General features: G+C 41.3%; 1 protein-coding gene across 4 annotated transcripts in view; it reads left to right on the top strand.

The window, feature by feature from the left end:
* Positions 1 to 17,232, top strand: part of osbpl8 (oxysterol binding protein-like 8) — a 118,001-nt gene that overhangs the window by 66,169 nt on the left and 34,600 nt on the right. For all 4 annotated transcript variants that reach the window (XM_084049727.1, XM_084049728.1, XM_084049729.1 and 1 more), the window contains one exon: positions 4,067 to 4,243. In XM_084049727.1, the coding sequence (XP_083905853.1) occupies positions 4,067 to 4,243 (177 nt within the window). The remainder of the gene's footprint in view (positions 1 to 4,066; positions 4,244 to 17,232) is intronic.

Genomic DNA, 17,232 nt, shown 5'->3' with positions numbered 1-17,232 from the left:
TACGGTCGGCGAGGTGTTCCCGACAACTTTTAGAATTCAAACTTGTTGGATATTTGGGGCTAGCGGCCCCGATCTAGTGCACGCTACAGCCAATGAGAGCACATTACAGCCACGCACCGTGGCTAGTCCTCCCGCATAGAACCGCAATATTACCGTCCAGACAGTCCAATCCTGTATTAGTTAAAGGGGCTACACCATGAATTTCATTTTTTTTTAGGTGTTTAGTATTTTTTGGGCTCCCCAGTGTCTCTTGTACCCAAAAAAATGTTTTTTTTTAACATTCAGTCATTCATGCTCATTTCATGGATTTCCTGAATGGGCGTGTCTGAACAGGCCATTTCAGAATGGCTGTGCAAGTGATGTCACTTGCACTGATTTTGCATTGACGATGGCCAGACAGAATTGCTCAGTAGCTCCCCCCTGCCCAATAGGACGTTTTGGTATTGCAGCTGAAAAAGCTTGGAATGACAGACAGTCAGATTGTGAGAAAAAATATCTGGATGTTTTTTAGGCTTACAACCTGTTTAAAACGTATTAGGGGGCAATATTTATATATAATATATATTTTTTTAATTCATGGTGTAGCCCCTTTAAACATGATGTTACGTGTGGCCATGACACTATTATTCATTCACTAAACCCCACTGTCTCTCCTCTCACTCAGGCTGGCACACCTGCAGCTGATCAGTGATTGCTGCCGCCCCAATCAAGGCACTATAAAAACAGCCAGCTTCAGTCCTTCTGGAGACACAGACCCAGCAAGACCTCAGTTCCCACACCTTGTTGATTTTGGCTAAAAAGCCTTTTTCTTTAAGTATTTAGTTTGTTTTAGTTTGGCCTGGAGATGGCCGGCAGTTCCCTGTTTTTGTTTAGTTTTTAGTTTAGTAATACTATTTTGTTAGGTAGGGAGGGGGGAGCAGCTTCGGCGTGTAAAACAGATTGATAGAGTGAGCGAGCCTGCTCGACGATGGGGCTGTTTCATATTAGAGAGGAATAGGGCTTGCAGACAGAGAGAGAGCTGTGTGTGTGTGTGTGTGTGTGACGCATGTATGTATCTCTGAACAGTATTGCCAGGTTTTGCGAGAGAAATAAGCAACCAGGTCTATGAAAACAAGCCCAACAAAAGCGACTATAGGCTGCATGAGCACTTTAAACCTATAAACAAATAAAATAGCCGATCTACAAGCTCACAACGCGTCGCAGCTATTTTCAAAGAAAAAAAATAACAACATTAAGAAATAAAGCCAAATAAGCTAAAAAGAAACGCAACCACCAATATTTTTACAAGCAACCTGCTTATAAGCGGACACGGCAACACTGCTTCTGTTCTGATCTGAATTCCACCCTGGTTGACTTTTGAAACGTTTGTTTCAGAGAGGGAGAGAGAGAGAAATGCAGAGAAATTGAGAATTATTTAGCCTTTCACGTTTTTGTGAGACGTTTGAAATAAAAACAAATGTATGTATTGGGTCGGGATCACATCGTGGTGAAATATCTTGCAATCAGTGAACCCCTTTTGCCGACCAATCAATCGTGTGAGAATCACAACGATATATTTAGCCCGATTTCAAGAGAGAAACTCTTTCAAGGTGAAATGCTCACTCGCCGACCATTTCAAATGTCGGGCAGTGTGTAGGGGCCCTGATGCCATTCAGCATGATATGGAGTTGAACATTATGCTTGTAAGGAACTTTATTGTCTACGGTATTTTGCACCAGTGACTATCGGCCTGCGTAATGGAGTGCATTCAGGTGTTAGGATATAGTGTACATGATTCTCTTTTTGCATCCCTCTTGAAATGATTGATTGAATACAGCACAGAAGTACAGTACTTGGGCTAAAAGGATAAAAATGTTTCCATTGTGGTCCTATGTATTCAATTCATCAACAGAGCATAACATATTAATACATGTCACCAGAAGATACACATACTGTACTGTAGCTATATTTACAGAGGGAAAATGGAGCAGCTGCGTATGACCCCTCATATCAAAGGGATTTAATATCTATCTCCACTTGTACAGGCCATTTTTGAAAGAGGCCAGTGTCACATCCTTTAATGGATGATGTCAGGGCATTCCCCATTTTGGTGGCAGAGTAGTAAAAAGTATTTTTGTGCTAAATTTGGGGGGTACCAGATCGTAGGATTTCTGCGTGAGTAAAATTATTTCAGCCATCTTCACAATTTCCTGAAATAACTGAATAATAACCCTAGAATAACCTAAGCCTATTCAATATAATCCCCTACTGCTATCTAGGTGCCAATTAATGCTGCTGGTATTTCTTCTTCTTTTTTCAGCATCTCCACAGGTGTCTAGTGAGTCCATTTTCCATAAAATACATGAATAATAACCCTAGAATAGCCTAAACGATATGATCCCACCAATCCTGCTGCTATCTGACACACTATTAGAAAAGAGTGGATTTTGTGTGTTTGTTTGTGCCGCTTCACCAGTTGTCCAATTGGCCCCAAACTGCTACAAAGAATCCATTCAGATGATCAAATTAATAAATTATGTTAATGGGCAGGACACGTTCTAAAGGTTACATTTTAATACAAGATCTTAATGAGTTCATCATCATAATACTTACTCTCATCAATACTGACCTCCAGGTGGGTTGTGGTACACTGCAACCCCAAAATTGAGTACCTATAGCTGGATAAAAGGTTGGATGAGGTTGGAAGCTCCAGTGCGGCTTGACCCCGCCCCCTTCCATTTAAATTCCCACAGCTCCTTTTTACTTAGGATATACAACAAGATACGGAAATTAAATACTCACAAAATACCTTTTACGCTTGTTTTTAAGTATAAGACAAATATCTCAGGTGTGTTTTATTAGCCTCATATCACGTGAGCTAGTGACGATATCCTTGCACGTGTCATTGTGCTTGTTGTGTCTTTCCTCGTCAACCTATTCTAACACACATTTCACCAGATGTAGGCCTACTCTTAATCACTAGTTAGTGCTGGAAACACGCTGTTGTCCATGCTTCTCTGGTCAGATTGGATCCTACTTGAGCTGGATTATGACCTGGATTATACCAGTGTGTGTGTGTGTGTGTGTGTGTGTGTGTGTGTGTGTGTGTGTGTGTGTGTGTGTGTGTGTGTGTGTGTGTGTGTGTGTGTGTGTGTGTGTGTGTGTGTGTGTGTGTGTGTGTGTGTGTGTGGTGCATGCACACACAAATACTGTAGCATTATACTCATATGGCTCCATGATGCCTGTTGCTTCTATAATCTTACTGCTGTGTATGCTGTTGCTGTGACCCCTCTATAAGGGTTGTTAGGCTATATAGAAGTCATCAGTTTGTCGGGGTACTATACAGTGAAATGTGTAGGACCGGCCTGTTCTCTACCATCGTTTGAGGATTATGTGTAAGTGCTTGATTCTGTATGGACTGTATGGATTAGAGTAACTGCTACATGCATTATATAGCTTTGATTATGGTCAAGATGCTTTGTAACTCAGTGATATTGGTTCGAATACTGTCAGGGTTAAGGACAAATTGTACTTGCCATGTCTGCATAGCTGCGAGGGTCCAATAGCGTCATATGGCTGTCATCACCAGCTCATGTCCGTGGGGACGTCCATGTGCATCCCCGATGTTATGACTTTTCGTACTCTTTTTGTACTATGTGCGGACGTGTATGCTAACTGCATTTGAGAAGAGGTTGAGTAAGGACATCCGTCATTGTCCCCTGTATTATGGACTTGAAATTCAGAATCAGGTTTATTGTCACATCACAGGTTTACAAGGTAAAAAAGTGGGTGAAATTCGTTTTTGTACATCATTTGTACAATTAAACCTGTGCAGAGAATAACTTCAATGTACAGAAATAATTGACGCAAGATGGAGTAAAACTAGGACAGTGGGATGAAGTAAACAGTAACCGGTACTTGTTGTGAAACAGACTCTGGCTGTGAGTGGTGATTCTGTGACCTGAATGTATTTTCTACTTTCTCTCCCTTCTTTCTCCCCCTTTCTTTTCCTGTCTTCTTCTCCTTCACAATCCGTTTTCCTCTCTTTCTTTCCTTATTTCTCCATTTTCATTGTCCTCCCTTCCAGCTGCCATAGTGTCTGCTGATGACACCGTCCTTCTGACCCCAGGGAGGATGAGCCAGCGTCAGGGGAAGGAGCGAGAGAGGGAGAAGGAGAAGGAGAAGGAAGGGGGCCTCCACACTCCCAGCAGAGAGCACCTCAGTAGCCCCTCCCCGCTCAGCCCAGGGGTCAGCTACAGCCACGGTAAGTGCTATCTTCCAATTGTACGTTTTATGGGTTAAATGTGTGTATGTGTTTGATTCCCATCATATAGTGTGTGTGTGTGTGAGAGAGAGAGAGAGAGAGAGAGACAGAGTGTGAGAGAGAGAGCAGGATTTCCTGACTCAAGCTCGCAGCCTCGGTTAACTTGACCTATATCACAAATGCTGCTGGTCTACTGGTGTTCTCAGAAATATTCAAGTCCGATGGTGGGCCTTTTGACCGGATTGCGCAGTTACACGTCTAAAACAAAATGGAAATCATAAAAATGCATTGGGTTAATTTGGGAAAATATTGAACATTTTAAAGTGAAAAGTTGTTCAGTCATTGATCCTGACACACAGCTGTGCACTTCTGAACCACAAACAGAATTACACAGATCTAATCTAATCCCTCTTAATATCTCTCCTTTGTTCGTGTAAGAGTTTGCCACAGACTAAAATCGTGGTGTTCTTTACTGACTTTCCTGATGATCGTGTGCTGTATTAAGTTATTTTGAACTTCATGCAGTTTTGTAATTTCTTCCCATGATTGATGGTATTGTAGCAAAAAGACTGCTCTATATCCCACACGTCCCCAGTGTGTTTAGTTCCCAATAGCTTCGCATTTAGCTCCCTGTCTAGACTTGTTGAGTCATCGCTATGATCATCTGGCTTGGACTGTTAGCCAGAACCAGTTCAAGAGCCACATGCTGAGTCATGTGATAAATATGAGCACAGGTCAGCTGATCATACAACATTTACATCATGACTTATTTAATACTCATTTATACTTTTTCGCTTTTCTCTAGGAATCGGTTGTTTTTGGTGAGGAACATTGTTTTGTGACAATGTATGAATTAGGCTTTATTTAAAATATGTTAATGCAAACAGAATCTGTTGTCTTTTCTTTGAGGTGGATGCTGCTTTCTAAGCACCAGCCTGTTTCGTTATGTCAATCAGAATTGGAAAACTATAGAAGTACTATCTGTGCTTCTCTTAGTGACATTCTGCTCTGGTGTTGCACTGCCCTCTTGAGGTTTTTCTGCTAAGTGACGTTTGCTTTTTAAGAGAATTATAAAGCCGAACAGTGTGAATCTGGGGTCGGTGTAACCTGTTGTCTGTCTTGTTGTTTGTCTTGATGTACATTGTATGTCTTGTTCATCCAGTCAGATCTTCTAGTTTGATGACCATAAGGTGAGGACTAGACAATGATATGCGCACTTTGCGCGGCTTCAGAAATTGATTAATACCTCACTCTTTATTTTTTGAGACTCTGGTACCCCCCCATTGAGATTATTCTGTCCATAAACACATGAACATCTTCATGCTCTCTCTCTCCATCTCTATTGGAAGTGAGTGAGGTGTTGCTATATGGAGAGATGTGTACCATGTCTAAAAGTTTAGCTGTGCATAGGAGATGCATGACACTGAATTTGCTTTGTATGGTTTAAGGACTGTTTTTAATGTTTGTGTTAAATGTATGTAATAAAATAAAATTGTTTAGGCCCTGCAGCTTTTGAAACATCCGTTGTTGTCACACATTTGTTAGATTTAGCAGTTTCGGGTAAAATGGGCCACCTGATCAGCTCAAATGGGCTACTTTTTTTTGACCCTATTAGCTCCTTGCTCTTTAAAGTTTAACAGCCAATGGATGCACATGATTCTTGCCACAGTTGTACTTGACATAAAACAATTGCTTTGATTGGTCTATGGTTGTTATGGCGTCGTAATGCCTCACATCTGATATGATGCAATCACATCAGTCACATGACTGCTGAGGGTAACTGCCAGGTGAAAACAATCTGTTGTCAATGATAAGATTGATAAATCAATTAAAAAAACAAAAAAAATGTATAACACATGTTATGGTGGCCTTCATTACGGTACATATAATGCTGATGTTTTTCTTAACTGACTTATTTCTTTTATGAAAAAGCGTTTTTGGCTGTGACTCAAATTACCTCAAAGGTGTTCAGATAAAATGAGCCACTCATCATCTATAATGAGCCACTCAAGCAGCTGCAAAGAAAAAAAGAGTAATTTCTGATAATAAAAACAATCTCATTGATGAACATGATTTTTTAACACATAACACGGTGTGACATTACATTTTATTAATAAAACAATGAATGACATTGAATGACACCTGCCTAGTCTGCTGTTCTCTCCCTACACTACAGCATATAGCAGTGTTAGGCAACAGGTGGCCCGTGGGCCAAAATATACCTATCAGTGATGACATCTGGCCCGGCAAATTATTTTGTAAATAATTGACAATATCTAACAGTCCCACGTATAGGCTACTGATTCTCAAAGTGGGGTTCAGGAACCCCCAAGGGTCCTTTAGGGGCTTCCAGGGGGTCCCCAGCCCCCATGGAACCTATGGGTCCACTTGGTTTCATTTTTAGACTCTCTGAGTTATGGGGGTCCGTGACCTAAATACCAAACTGGAGAACCTTTTAATTAAAACGTTTGAGAAGCACTCTTATTATGTCAAAATAGAGAATCTACCCCCACCTTAAGAATGTTTTTATCCATGTTGGCAGTGCGTCACAGGCATGTGTTTCATAAAGTTTCTCTCCATGTCTAAGAAGACCTTGAGCTCTTATTCAATGAAAGAGCTTGTTTATCTCTGTTCAAAAGAGTATGTCTGTCTGTCTCCAGGTGTTTTTTTATTTTATTAACTAAACATCCTCATTCAAGGATGTGGCCTTCACAAAATGATTACCCCAAGTATTTATATCTGCACTTGTGACATTTGATTACACTCACAGTTGGAATGCAGTTAAAACCCACAAATCTTTCTTTAGTAACTTTAATAGCAATACATAGTAATTTATATATTGATTATTGTATAAGACAGTCTGTCAAAGTTCCAATTCTTAACTCATTCAGTCCCCAGCGTATTATGGAATTTTGGCTCTGAGTGCCACAGCCAAAATTCATTGTAAAAAAAAAAGTGCTCAGGAGCCGAGATACAGCCTTTTTCAGTAAGAAGTTAAACAAAGAGTGAATGGAGCAGCAAATCTTCAAATCATCATATCTTGGGTTCTGAACACGTTTTATTTATTTTTTTACGTTTTTTTCGTCCTGTGGCACTGAGGGCTATATGCCACAGGATGTTTTTTTTTCGTCCTGTGGCACTGGATGAGTTAAATTAGCCTTTGACTGTGTTCTGGCCCATCATCTAATGACTTAGAAAGAAATTGGCCCGAGTCCAAACTTACTTTCAGCATAGGTTTCTGCACACACACCTAGGTTTCTGCACACACACCTAGGTTTCAGCACACACACATACACACCAGAGTTACAAAAGGCTTTTGGAGTTGTTTTTACATGCACATGAATTTCTTCCAATTTACATGAGTTCTTAAAGTTAAACAAATTAACATGTTAATTAATGTTCATTGTTTTATTAATTTATTAATGTAATGTTACACACTGTGTTACATGTTATTCATTGTTTTATTAATACAATGTAATGTCACACTGTGTTATGTGTGTTAAAAGTTAATTGATGATTGTTTCATCAGAAATTACAATGATTGAGTGGCTCATTTCAGATGAAATGGGTGGCCCATTTTAGCATAACAAATTCAGGGAAATTGAGCCACTAACAAAAACATTTTTTTCAGAAAACATAACTCAGCTAAGCAATACATCAGCATTATATCTAATAAAGGCCACCAGAGCATGTATTATACATATTTTTTCTATAGATGTAGATTTAGGTAGAATTTTATTGATTTATCAACCTTATCATTGACATGTACGATTTGTTTGCCAAGACACTGACCTAGTGATTTAGTGGACATGCCGGCAGTACAGCAAGGAGGGAGTTGCAATAGTCAAGCGTGGAGATAACTGAGGCTTTGATAAGGGGCTTACTTCCCTGAGGAGGAAGGGTCTGGTTGTTGAAATGCATAGGCTGGGTGATTGCTGCTGCAATGTGTGCCTTAGGCACTAGAGGGAGTCAGCATAAAACTGCACATCCTACGGTTCCCTGTCCCATCTCATTCACATACTCACAAACACACATGAGCACAAAGTGCCCTTTGAAACTTGTCAAAGGAGTTTTTTGTAAGTGAGAGTTTTGATGGAACTGACACTGCAACATTGTGTGTATGCTCATTTAATGCAGTGTCATGACTAAAAGCAGTATGATTCTGTAGTATTTTATTGTGAAATTCACTCTCTGACCATAGTGCTGCATGTGTTCAGATAATGGTTAACAAAACTGGCTGAAAAGAGAGCATGATCAATTCTCTTGCCGACATTGTAGGCACAACACTCAAAAGCCTTGGCTCTGTATCCATGGCAACCTACTTATCCTCAGGAAGCCCTTTGTAGTGTGTGAAGGTGATGAACAATAGTGTAAGCTTGGTCATTTTTTCACTGGCCAGTGTGATAATATCACTGTCTTTGTCATTCAGTATTTTTTTGTAGTAACTACTGCACCGTTGGGTTGAGGTATAGTGATTGTACCTTGTTGTTTGTTTTGTAAAGGTTAGCAACCCATGTTTAATCTTTGTCCCACATGACCTCAGTCTCTTTCTTGCATGCGCGCACACACACACACACACACACACACACACACACACACACACACACACACACACACACACACACACACACACACACACACACACACACACACACACACACACACACAAACCATGTGGGGTATATCAGTCATATAAACTTAATAAAGCATGTCTAAGAAAATTGCCACATTCATTTGAGAATTTTCCAAAGCCTTTTACCTGCCAATCAGGTTCACTAACTGACACATGCAGTACATGGCTCTTCCAAAGGGATTTACTGTTACTCTCACTTTGACGGCTTTTAACCAACTGTCACTCATGTATGAGGTGTATTTGTTGCGTGTAAGGAAATGAAAATAGGTCCTGGACTTTATTGTGTCATATCCCCAATTAGTTATAACTTTTGTTATTATTTTTCATATAAACTAAACTAAGCTCTACTAAACTCATCGTCTTCTCCCCAGGTAAATGGAGAAGTGGGGTGGGAGGGGAGAAAAGCAGGGGAGAGAGCAGGTGGGACCATCATGGATTTAGGCTCAGCCATCGGGGATTAAGCCCTCTCAACTAGGGTTAATTACACAGGCCTGGGGGCGGTCTATCCTCGCCTTCTACCAATGCCAATTGAGTGTTCCTTTTTTCCACAACGCTGTCCTCCAATGGCTGGCAGGGTAACGGGAGCCCTGAGAGAGCGTGCTTGACGGTGTTGTGCTTCAGATAACGTAGTGTCGGTGGAAATAAGGACAGTACAACATGATGGAGGATAACTGGGCTGCAAGGCCAGAGCCTCTGGCTTGGCTGGGCCGATGCAATGTGGATGTAAAGCCTTAGTGATTTTACTTGCGATAAAGCCACTTCACTTTGGACTATTTATTTCTTCCTCTGTACACATCTTAGCCTTAAGGAAACCAAGGTACAGTATTGAGTTGTATTAGACAACAAGGTAGCTTACTGTATGTACTGTTAGCTTTTGAGCTAGAGCAGAGCTGATGCCCCCCACCACCCCTTTTGCACATGAAATACACCTTAGTTTGAATCCATATCTGTGTTAGAAAAATAGGCCTATATCTATTCCACAAGGGAAATTCAGTTGCCATGTTGTGTTGTTGCTTAGCTAACAACGTGTGTGCTTTGTTGTGCATGTGTGTGTTTGTGTCTCTGAGGATAGAATGAATTTAAAACCAATGCAAATGCTTTCTATTGCTACATTATGAGATTGGGAAAAGAAAACACATACATTTCCCAGTGTGTCACTCCGGTGCCCAAGTCCAAGTGGAGGGCTGGGTCGCGTGAGGGAGATGCTTGTAGGCTGACATTCAGAAAGCCTCTTTTGTTCAAGAGTTAATCCCAGGCTTATAGTGTCTTCTTGTGGTCTTTATGCAAGACAGAGATGTCTGTCTGCATCCAGGCACACACACTCGTGAGTATTGTTTTGGCTGGATTTCAGCTAGTCAATTATCACAAGGTCAGTCCATACCACTGTGGTCTCATGTCCCTGTCATGTGAAACAGATACCTTTTTAAGTAGATGTATTTGCGCTTAACCATTCCAGTGGCTATGGTTTAGATTACAATCTACAATTTAGACACTTATACAGAGCGGATTACAAAGTGGCATGAACCCTACTCTGCAAACTTCTAGTGCTACAAAGTTGAATATCTTAGACCCCAGGTACACATCAATCTCTAAATAACATGCCAAATAGTGTTCTTAGCATTTGTGGTCAAGCAAACATACCGTTTGCTTGACCACAAATGCTAACAATACTATTTGGCATGTTATCCCTATCTACATAACATATATGACACATGTGAACAAGTGACTAACATACATCTGCATAGTATAACTGGCATCTATCAAATAGGCAACAGGAAGTGATAACGGTAATGAGGAGTGCTAGGGGATAAGGTAGAGTTTGAAGAGATTAGTTTTCAGACTGCAGTCCTGACTGAAGGGGATGTTTCATTTCACAGCTTTGAAGTGAGAAGGGAGAAGAGCATTGGTCAGGGTGTCATAGGGACGGGAGGGACAGACATTTTGTGTTCGCTGATCTAAGTGTGGAGGAAGGGGTGTAGGGATGGATCATGTCCTGAAGGTAGAGGCTTGATTGCCAACCAGTGTTTTGAATTGGTAGCAACTGGAAGACGATGTGAAATGTTAAAATGGGTCTTCAGCCTTCCTACATTTTCCCATGCCACGGCATTCTGGATCAGTTGTAGGAGTATGAGTGAGCAGGCCGGAAAACCTGTAAGGTTTGTTGTTGCAATAGTAAAGCCTGGAGATGACTGGGGCTTGGATAAGGAGCTGGGCAGACTCTTTTCTGAGAAAGGGGTTGATCCTCTGGAAGTAGGCTACAGTGCACACCCACAGGATGTGTGCCTTGAACAACAGGTGGCTGTCCAGGACAAATCCTGGGTTCTTCTTGGCAGTTGGAACAGGAGCTACCACAGTCTTCTGGAAATGGAAAGAACCTGTGGGGGCAAGACCTTCCAAGCTAGAGGAGTAGCTCAGTCTTGGAGGGGTCAAGAGTTGGTTTCTTGAGAAGTGGAGTAACTGTTTTGAAATTTTAAACTGACTTTAAACGGCTGGCAGATTGGAAGCAAGCTGAGGTTATGGATGTGTTCATAATGGTGGTAATGAATAAGAGTAGATCAAGGCAATGGTCTGGAAGATGGAGGGAGGGATGGGGTCTAGAGCAGTGTTTCCCAAGCTGTGGGTCAGGACCCATTTGTGGGTCCCAGAGCCATTTTTATGGGTTGTGAGTACATATCCCTTTTTTTCCTGTTTCCTACACAAAAAAACTAAACACATTATTTAAAAAGACGTTCAAAGGATTTTGACATTGACATTTTTCATCAATAAAAAAAATCTAACATTTTTCAAAATAATTTAATACATATATAGATTTTAAAATCTAATTACATACATTAAAAAGTAATGAAAATAGCAGATCTATAAGCTCACAACGCGTCACATTATGACACGTGAGCTTATAGATCGGCTATTTTCACCAGTTTGGGTCCCACATAGACATCGAATTTCTCTTTTGGGTCTCGAGCTAAAAAGTGTGGGTGGTCGGTGGATTACCCGTTTCAGTTCCCTATCTGGAGCTAGAAGAGAGAATGAAGACAGGATGATATGTTGGTGTTAGCATTAGATAAGTTTGATGATTGGTTAGTGGGAGGATGGAAGAACGTCTGATATCAACCTTCTTATCAAAGTAGGAGGAGAAGAGCTTCCTTGGGTTAAGGCAGCTACACACTGTACGACTTTTGAAGTCGTCGGGGAGTCATCAGATCGTTATGTATTTCACACTACACAAGTCTCTTTTTGAAATCGGCTGGCATAATATCGTTGTGGTTTTCACACTATACGATTGATCGCCGACATGGGATCACACACTTCAAGATAGTTCACAGGATTTAACACAGAGAGTAGAGCCCTGCAACGGCAGTGGGATCCCATGGCAAGCAAACAAGCAAAACCTCGGCGAGTGAAGCCTGATCTTGCGTCAAATCAGGGGTTTTGTCGGCGAGCAGCAAAAAAGGTCCCAGACTGCATAATCGGACCAAATATCTTGCAGTGTGTAGTAGCCCTTAGAGGAAAGAGGACTAAACTAAATCTTAGTGCATATGCAGGTAGCAGTGGATAATGGTAGGGGGAAGGCTAAGAGGAGTGAATGTGGGAGAGGTCATCTGATTGGCTAGTTTTGTGCCACTTCCTTTCAGCTGCTCTGAGACTTGTTTTCTCAGCTCAGTTAATCAAGGAGCTGGAGGACACAGGCATGCCAGTTTGGAGGAGAGAGGGCCGTGAAGGTCAAAGACAGGTGAAATAGTGAAGAGAAAGGAAGTTGCAAAGTCAGTGGGATGGGAAGGAGTAATTGGAGGATAGAAGACAAGAGAGCAGAATGTTTTGGAGACCTCAGGTTCCGTCAAGTGTAGGCCTGTCACAATTATTACATAATCACCTAATCGCAATTGTTTGAGATAATCACAATTCTTTTTTGCGTACCGGTAATCGTCATAATCATTTCCATGTTGAAAATGTTTCATATATTTTCAAACATTTTAAGAAATAGTTGAAAATGCCGATCTACAAGCTCAAAACACATCACGATGTGACACGTTATGAGCTTTTAGATCGTCTATTTCCACTATTTATTCTTTGTTTTAATTATGTAAGTTATTTGTTATATGTGTACCTTTTTGTTTATGACACCTAAAAGCCTAAAACAATTATAATCTAAGAAATTCCATAAATTAGGGGGGGAAAAGTGACCCAAACTATTCTCACTAGTTTGGGTCACGGGGAGACATAAAATGTCTCTTTTGGGTCTCGAGCTAAAACGTTTGGGAACCACTTATCTAGTAGAATGAAAAAAGACTGCCATCTTCTGTGAAGCAGATGGTAAAAGCGCCGGCCTGCTCTTCAAGGAAACCCCCAAGTGGACGTGGTTACGTCCACTTACGTCCACTTGGTGGATAGAGCACGATAATGTAAAGAGGGACAGGGTCTGTAAAGGTCCCTACTCACGCCTTTAACCTGACTGAGCATGTTGAATCAATGATGGAGCTCATTGGGAAGGGAGAGCTCTCTGTTAGAGTTCTCAAAGGGCCTGAAAATGAAGGCCCGGTCCTAACTGGACCCTAACTGGGCCGGCCTGAACAGGGCCTGGCCAGAAATATTACCATAATTTTAGGCCCGAAAACCCAGAAAAATTGTCATTGTGTGCTTAATGTCCTCAAAGTCTCACATCCAACAAGCTTTGAACTGAGCAGATTTGACCTTCCATTCCAGAGATAATGGCCAAAACGTCTCGAAAACTGCCACTTTCGCCGATTTTCAATGTTTGGGTTTTGGCCATTTTTGACAGTTTTTTTTATAACATCATGGGCTAGGAATGTCGGACGGCAACAAGCTAGATACCTGAGAAAAGTTCACTTGAGCTCACTTGACCTTACTGTTCGGCCGCTAGGGGCAGTTGAAACTTCTTTTTTGGGGGAAATTGACGTTTTTGTTTTTTTATAAAAATATTTCATGTTACCCGAGGTACTAATTAGAATGCATTTTCGACCCGACCCGAAAAGGTCACTTCGGGTTTGGGCAGAATTTGAGAACTGTACTCTCTGTTTGTCTGTCCAGCACTAGCAAATCAAAGCACAAGAAGTGAACAGACAGCCAGCAAAAGAGGTCACACACATATTATGTGTGTTTGGTGTGCCCCATCTGAACACATTAAACTAATGTAAAAGTGTTAAAGCTACACTATATGACTTTATTTTAGTGAATAAAATGATATTTTTTGACCACTGTGTATTTTGAGTATGAGCATCTGAGTATGTTAATACAATAGAAGTAACACAAACTGCTATGGTTGTGTTTGGGCTCCCTGCTCTTCTACTGAGACATTTTGATCCTATGGTTTGGTGTGACCACTATTGGTTGACAAGTGGTTCTGCCTGAAGGTCAAAATGTAATTTCTCATGTGTAAGCAGGCATTCTCTACTAGCTCAGTGGTAAAAATGTCAGCACTTGAGTGGGAGACCCAGGTTGAAATCCCGGGTAGGGCAGGAAAGTTTGAGCCAATCTGCAATTCAGTAATACTGGCCTAAATCCGTACAGTAGACTGCCTACATCGGTTTTAGTTTAAGTTGTTACTATAAAGTTATTCACATGCAGGCACAGAACAGTGCCATCAGCTGATTATGAGTAGTGTGTGTGTGTGTGTGTGTGTGTGTGTGTGTGTGTGTGTGTGTGTGTGTGTGTGTGTGTGTGTGTGTGTGTGTGTGTGTGTGTGTGTGTGTGTGTGTGTGTGTGTGTGTGTGTGTGTGTGTGTGTGTGTGTGTGTGTGTGTGTGTGTATGGACAGTTCAAGAGCAACTTGAAACATGAGACGTCACCCGAGGGAAAGCAACCTGATCAGTAGTCGCAGTTACTGTATTAGTAACAAGTCACCTTGGTGTGTCAGAGCCTTAATTGAGACTGCAGGAAATTCAAATGTGGAAAGTGATAGATGAGAAGGACTAAAAACACAGACATTCCCCTTGGAAAATAAACTGTACCACCACCTCTGTCCAAGAGAGGCTCTCCTAATGATCTCTTAATGATCCATGCCTGTGCCTATCTGGGTTTGACCCAGTCTGGAGCGTACCCATTGGGCACCCTGGCACTTCTAGTACCTGACACCCACTCACCTGATATACATGAGACACAAACAAATACACACTCACCCACCTATACACACTCACCCACCTGTACAGTACTGTACATGAGATACAACTAGTGTTGCACACAGATCAGATGCACAAATGACTAAGTCTGTCCAGTAAATGCTTTGTGCAAAGCTGGGATTCAAACATTTGAATTTGTAAATCTGCACCAGATAGGAAGGGTTGGTTAGGAACCAAGAATCCATAATGCTATATCCTTGTTGCCTGGCTAGCAAAAAAATAATAATGCAGGCACTTTCTCAAGCATTATTTTTCTTTATTTGCATTTTAAAAGGACAGGTTCTCAAGAAGGTCAACTGTAATTTGCTGCTGAGGCCATGGAAAAGGTTAGCTTTAGGGCTGCTTAAAAAGAAGGGGGGAAAATGAAGGCGATCTGAATTTTATGTCTCACAGACTCTTGAGAAGTATAAAGATATTTATAACACCATGTATTGAGGTTAATAAACAGAGTCACTATGTGTATAAGCTGGTTAAAAAGGTTGGCAACGAAGGTCATCGACAAAGGATTTTGCCTGAGTAAGGCAAAATTCCACAACACTGTGTACATTCAGTGCTTGAGTTGTCAGTGAGTGTTATATTGACCTTTCAATGCAACAGCAGTGAGGTTAGGAGAGAAATGGCACTGTTTGTCGACAAACACTCTTTGGTTGGGGTTCTCTAATTAGCCACAACGCAGGTTTACCTTACATGATGGTACAGTACATATACACATAGCGCAAGATGCTGATCCTCTTTGCAGAGTTAGTATTGCCTTAATATAACCTAGAAATTGGATTTTCAAAGTGTAGATCTGTATCTTGCTGCCATTGTCTTAATTTGAGTACAGGATTACTCCAGTGCCAGTACTTGATGCAGGTGCAAAATTTTACTTTTCTTGTGCGCGAAAAGTAGGTTAATTCTCCCACAGTGTGAATTATACATATAACACATCCTATTTCCCTGACCCTGTGTTAATTATATCCTGTCTGACTGTGGCTGGCACCGCAGAAGATTTATCAGTTTGCTCAGGGAGATTGTATGTTTCGTTTCCATGCAACGCCTTGACACCAGAGTGTTCTTAACTTGCTGTCGAGGTCAGTATTTTGGCTGTTTACCACTCCAAAAGGTCTGGGATGAAGCCTTGCCATGGACGATTGATGGCACACCTTAATGGGCGACATGACACCCTAGTCACCTCTGTTGACAAACCAAAACAGTGTAAATATTGCAGCTTCTGGTCAGCCAATGTGGAAGCATAAACAAGGCAGGTCAGCTGAAAGAAATACCAGGATGCCAGCAGACACTATGTGGTCAGATCAACAATAGCAGTCTGCCCGGGAGATTGGGTTTCAGAGATAAGTGCCAAAGCCAGGCCTATTCATTTCCACACAGATAACCCCCTGTGAAAAGACTTCAACACATGCAGTCCTGTCACCTGGAGTGGGGGTATATGGGCAATGTATTGTCACCCTGCCCTCAAATGTCTGTCATCCTGGCCCTCAGCAATACAGTGCCCTGCAGTAAAGATAGAGAACACCCTCCCCTGCCGGCTTCACACGTTGGCCAATTGTGTTTATTGGAGCGTCCGCCAAGACAAGACAATCGAACCCCAGTGTCCACGGTGATGGGCAGGTATTTTACCCCACCTGGATGCCCCATCTCTTAAATGCATAAATAGGTTCAGGTTTCAGGTTTTAATTTAATGTTTTCAGCAAAACAGTAGATAGGAACAGGATTTGTCGCAGACATCTGGATATCTTTGCTGAGCAAATCAATGCCTTGAGCACAAAGTATCGTGATGCAAAACATAATTGTAATTAATTGTTGAAACTTCTTGATGCATGCAAAAATATATATATTTAAATGTTGCAAATGAGAAAGATCTAAGAATCTTACTCCAGGATAAAGTGTCTTTCAGTATTTTTGTTAAGTTGTTGTTGTTTTTTTTGCCAGATATGCTCCTATCAGTCTGTGACTGGTTGATAGGCAGCTTGTTTGTCTATAAGGATAGTTGGTAAACTGTAAGGAATCTGAGTATTTCATTCTATCCTCATTGGTTGTCTGTCTGTATTATTTTGTGTGTGTGTGTGTGTGTGTGTGTGTGTGTGTGTGTGTGTGTGTGTGTGTGTGTGTGTGTGTGTGTGTGTGTGTGTGTGTGTGTGTGTGTGTGTGTGTGTGTGTGTATACCGTATATGTGACTGGGCGTGCACACGTGTGTATGTTTGTGTATGTGTGAGGCAGTGA

Source organism: Gymnoscopelus microlampas (assembly GCF_963454915.1).
Source record: "Gymnoscopelus microlampas genome assembly, chromosome: 23".
NCBI classification, from domain to species: Eukaryota; Metazoa; Chordata; class Actinopteri; order Myctophiformes; family Myctophidae; genus Gymnoscopelus; species Gymnoscopelus microlampas.
The sequence above is the reverse complement of the archived record's forward strand: the minus strand, read 5'-3'. Positions and strand labels throughout refer to the sequence as shown.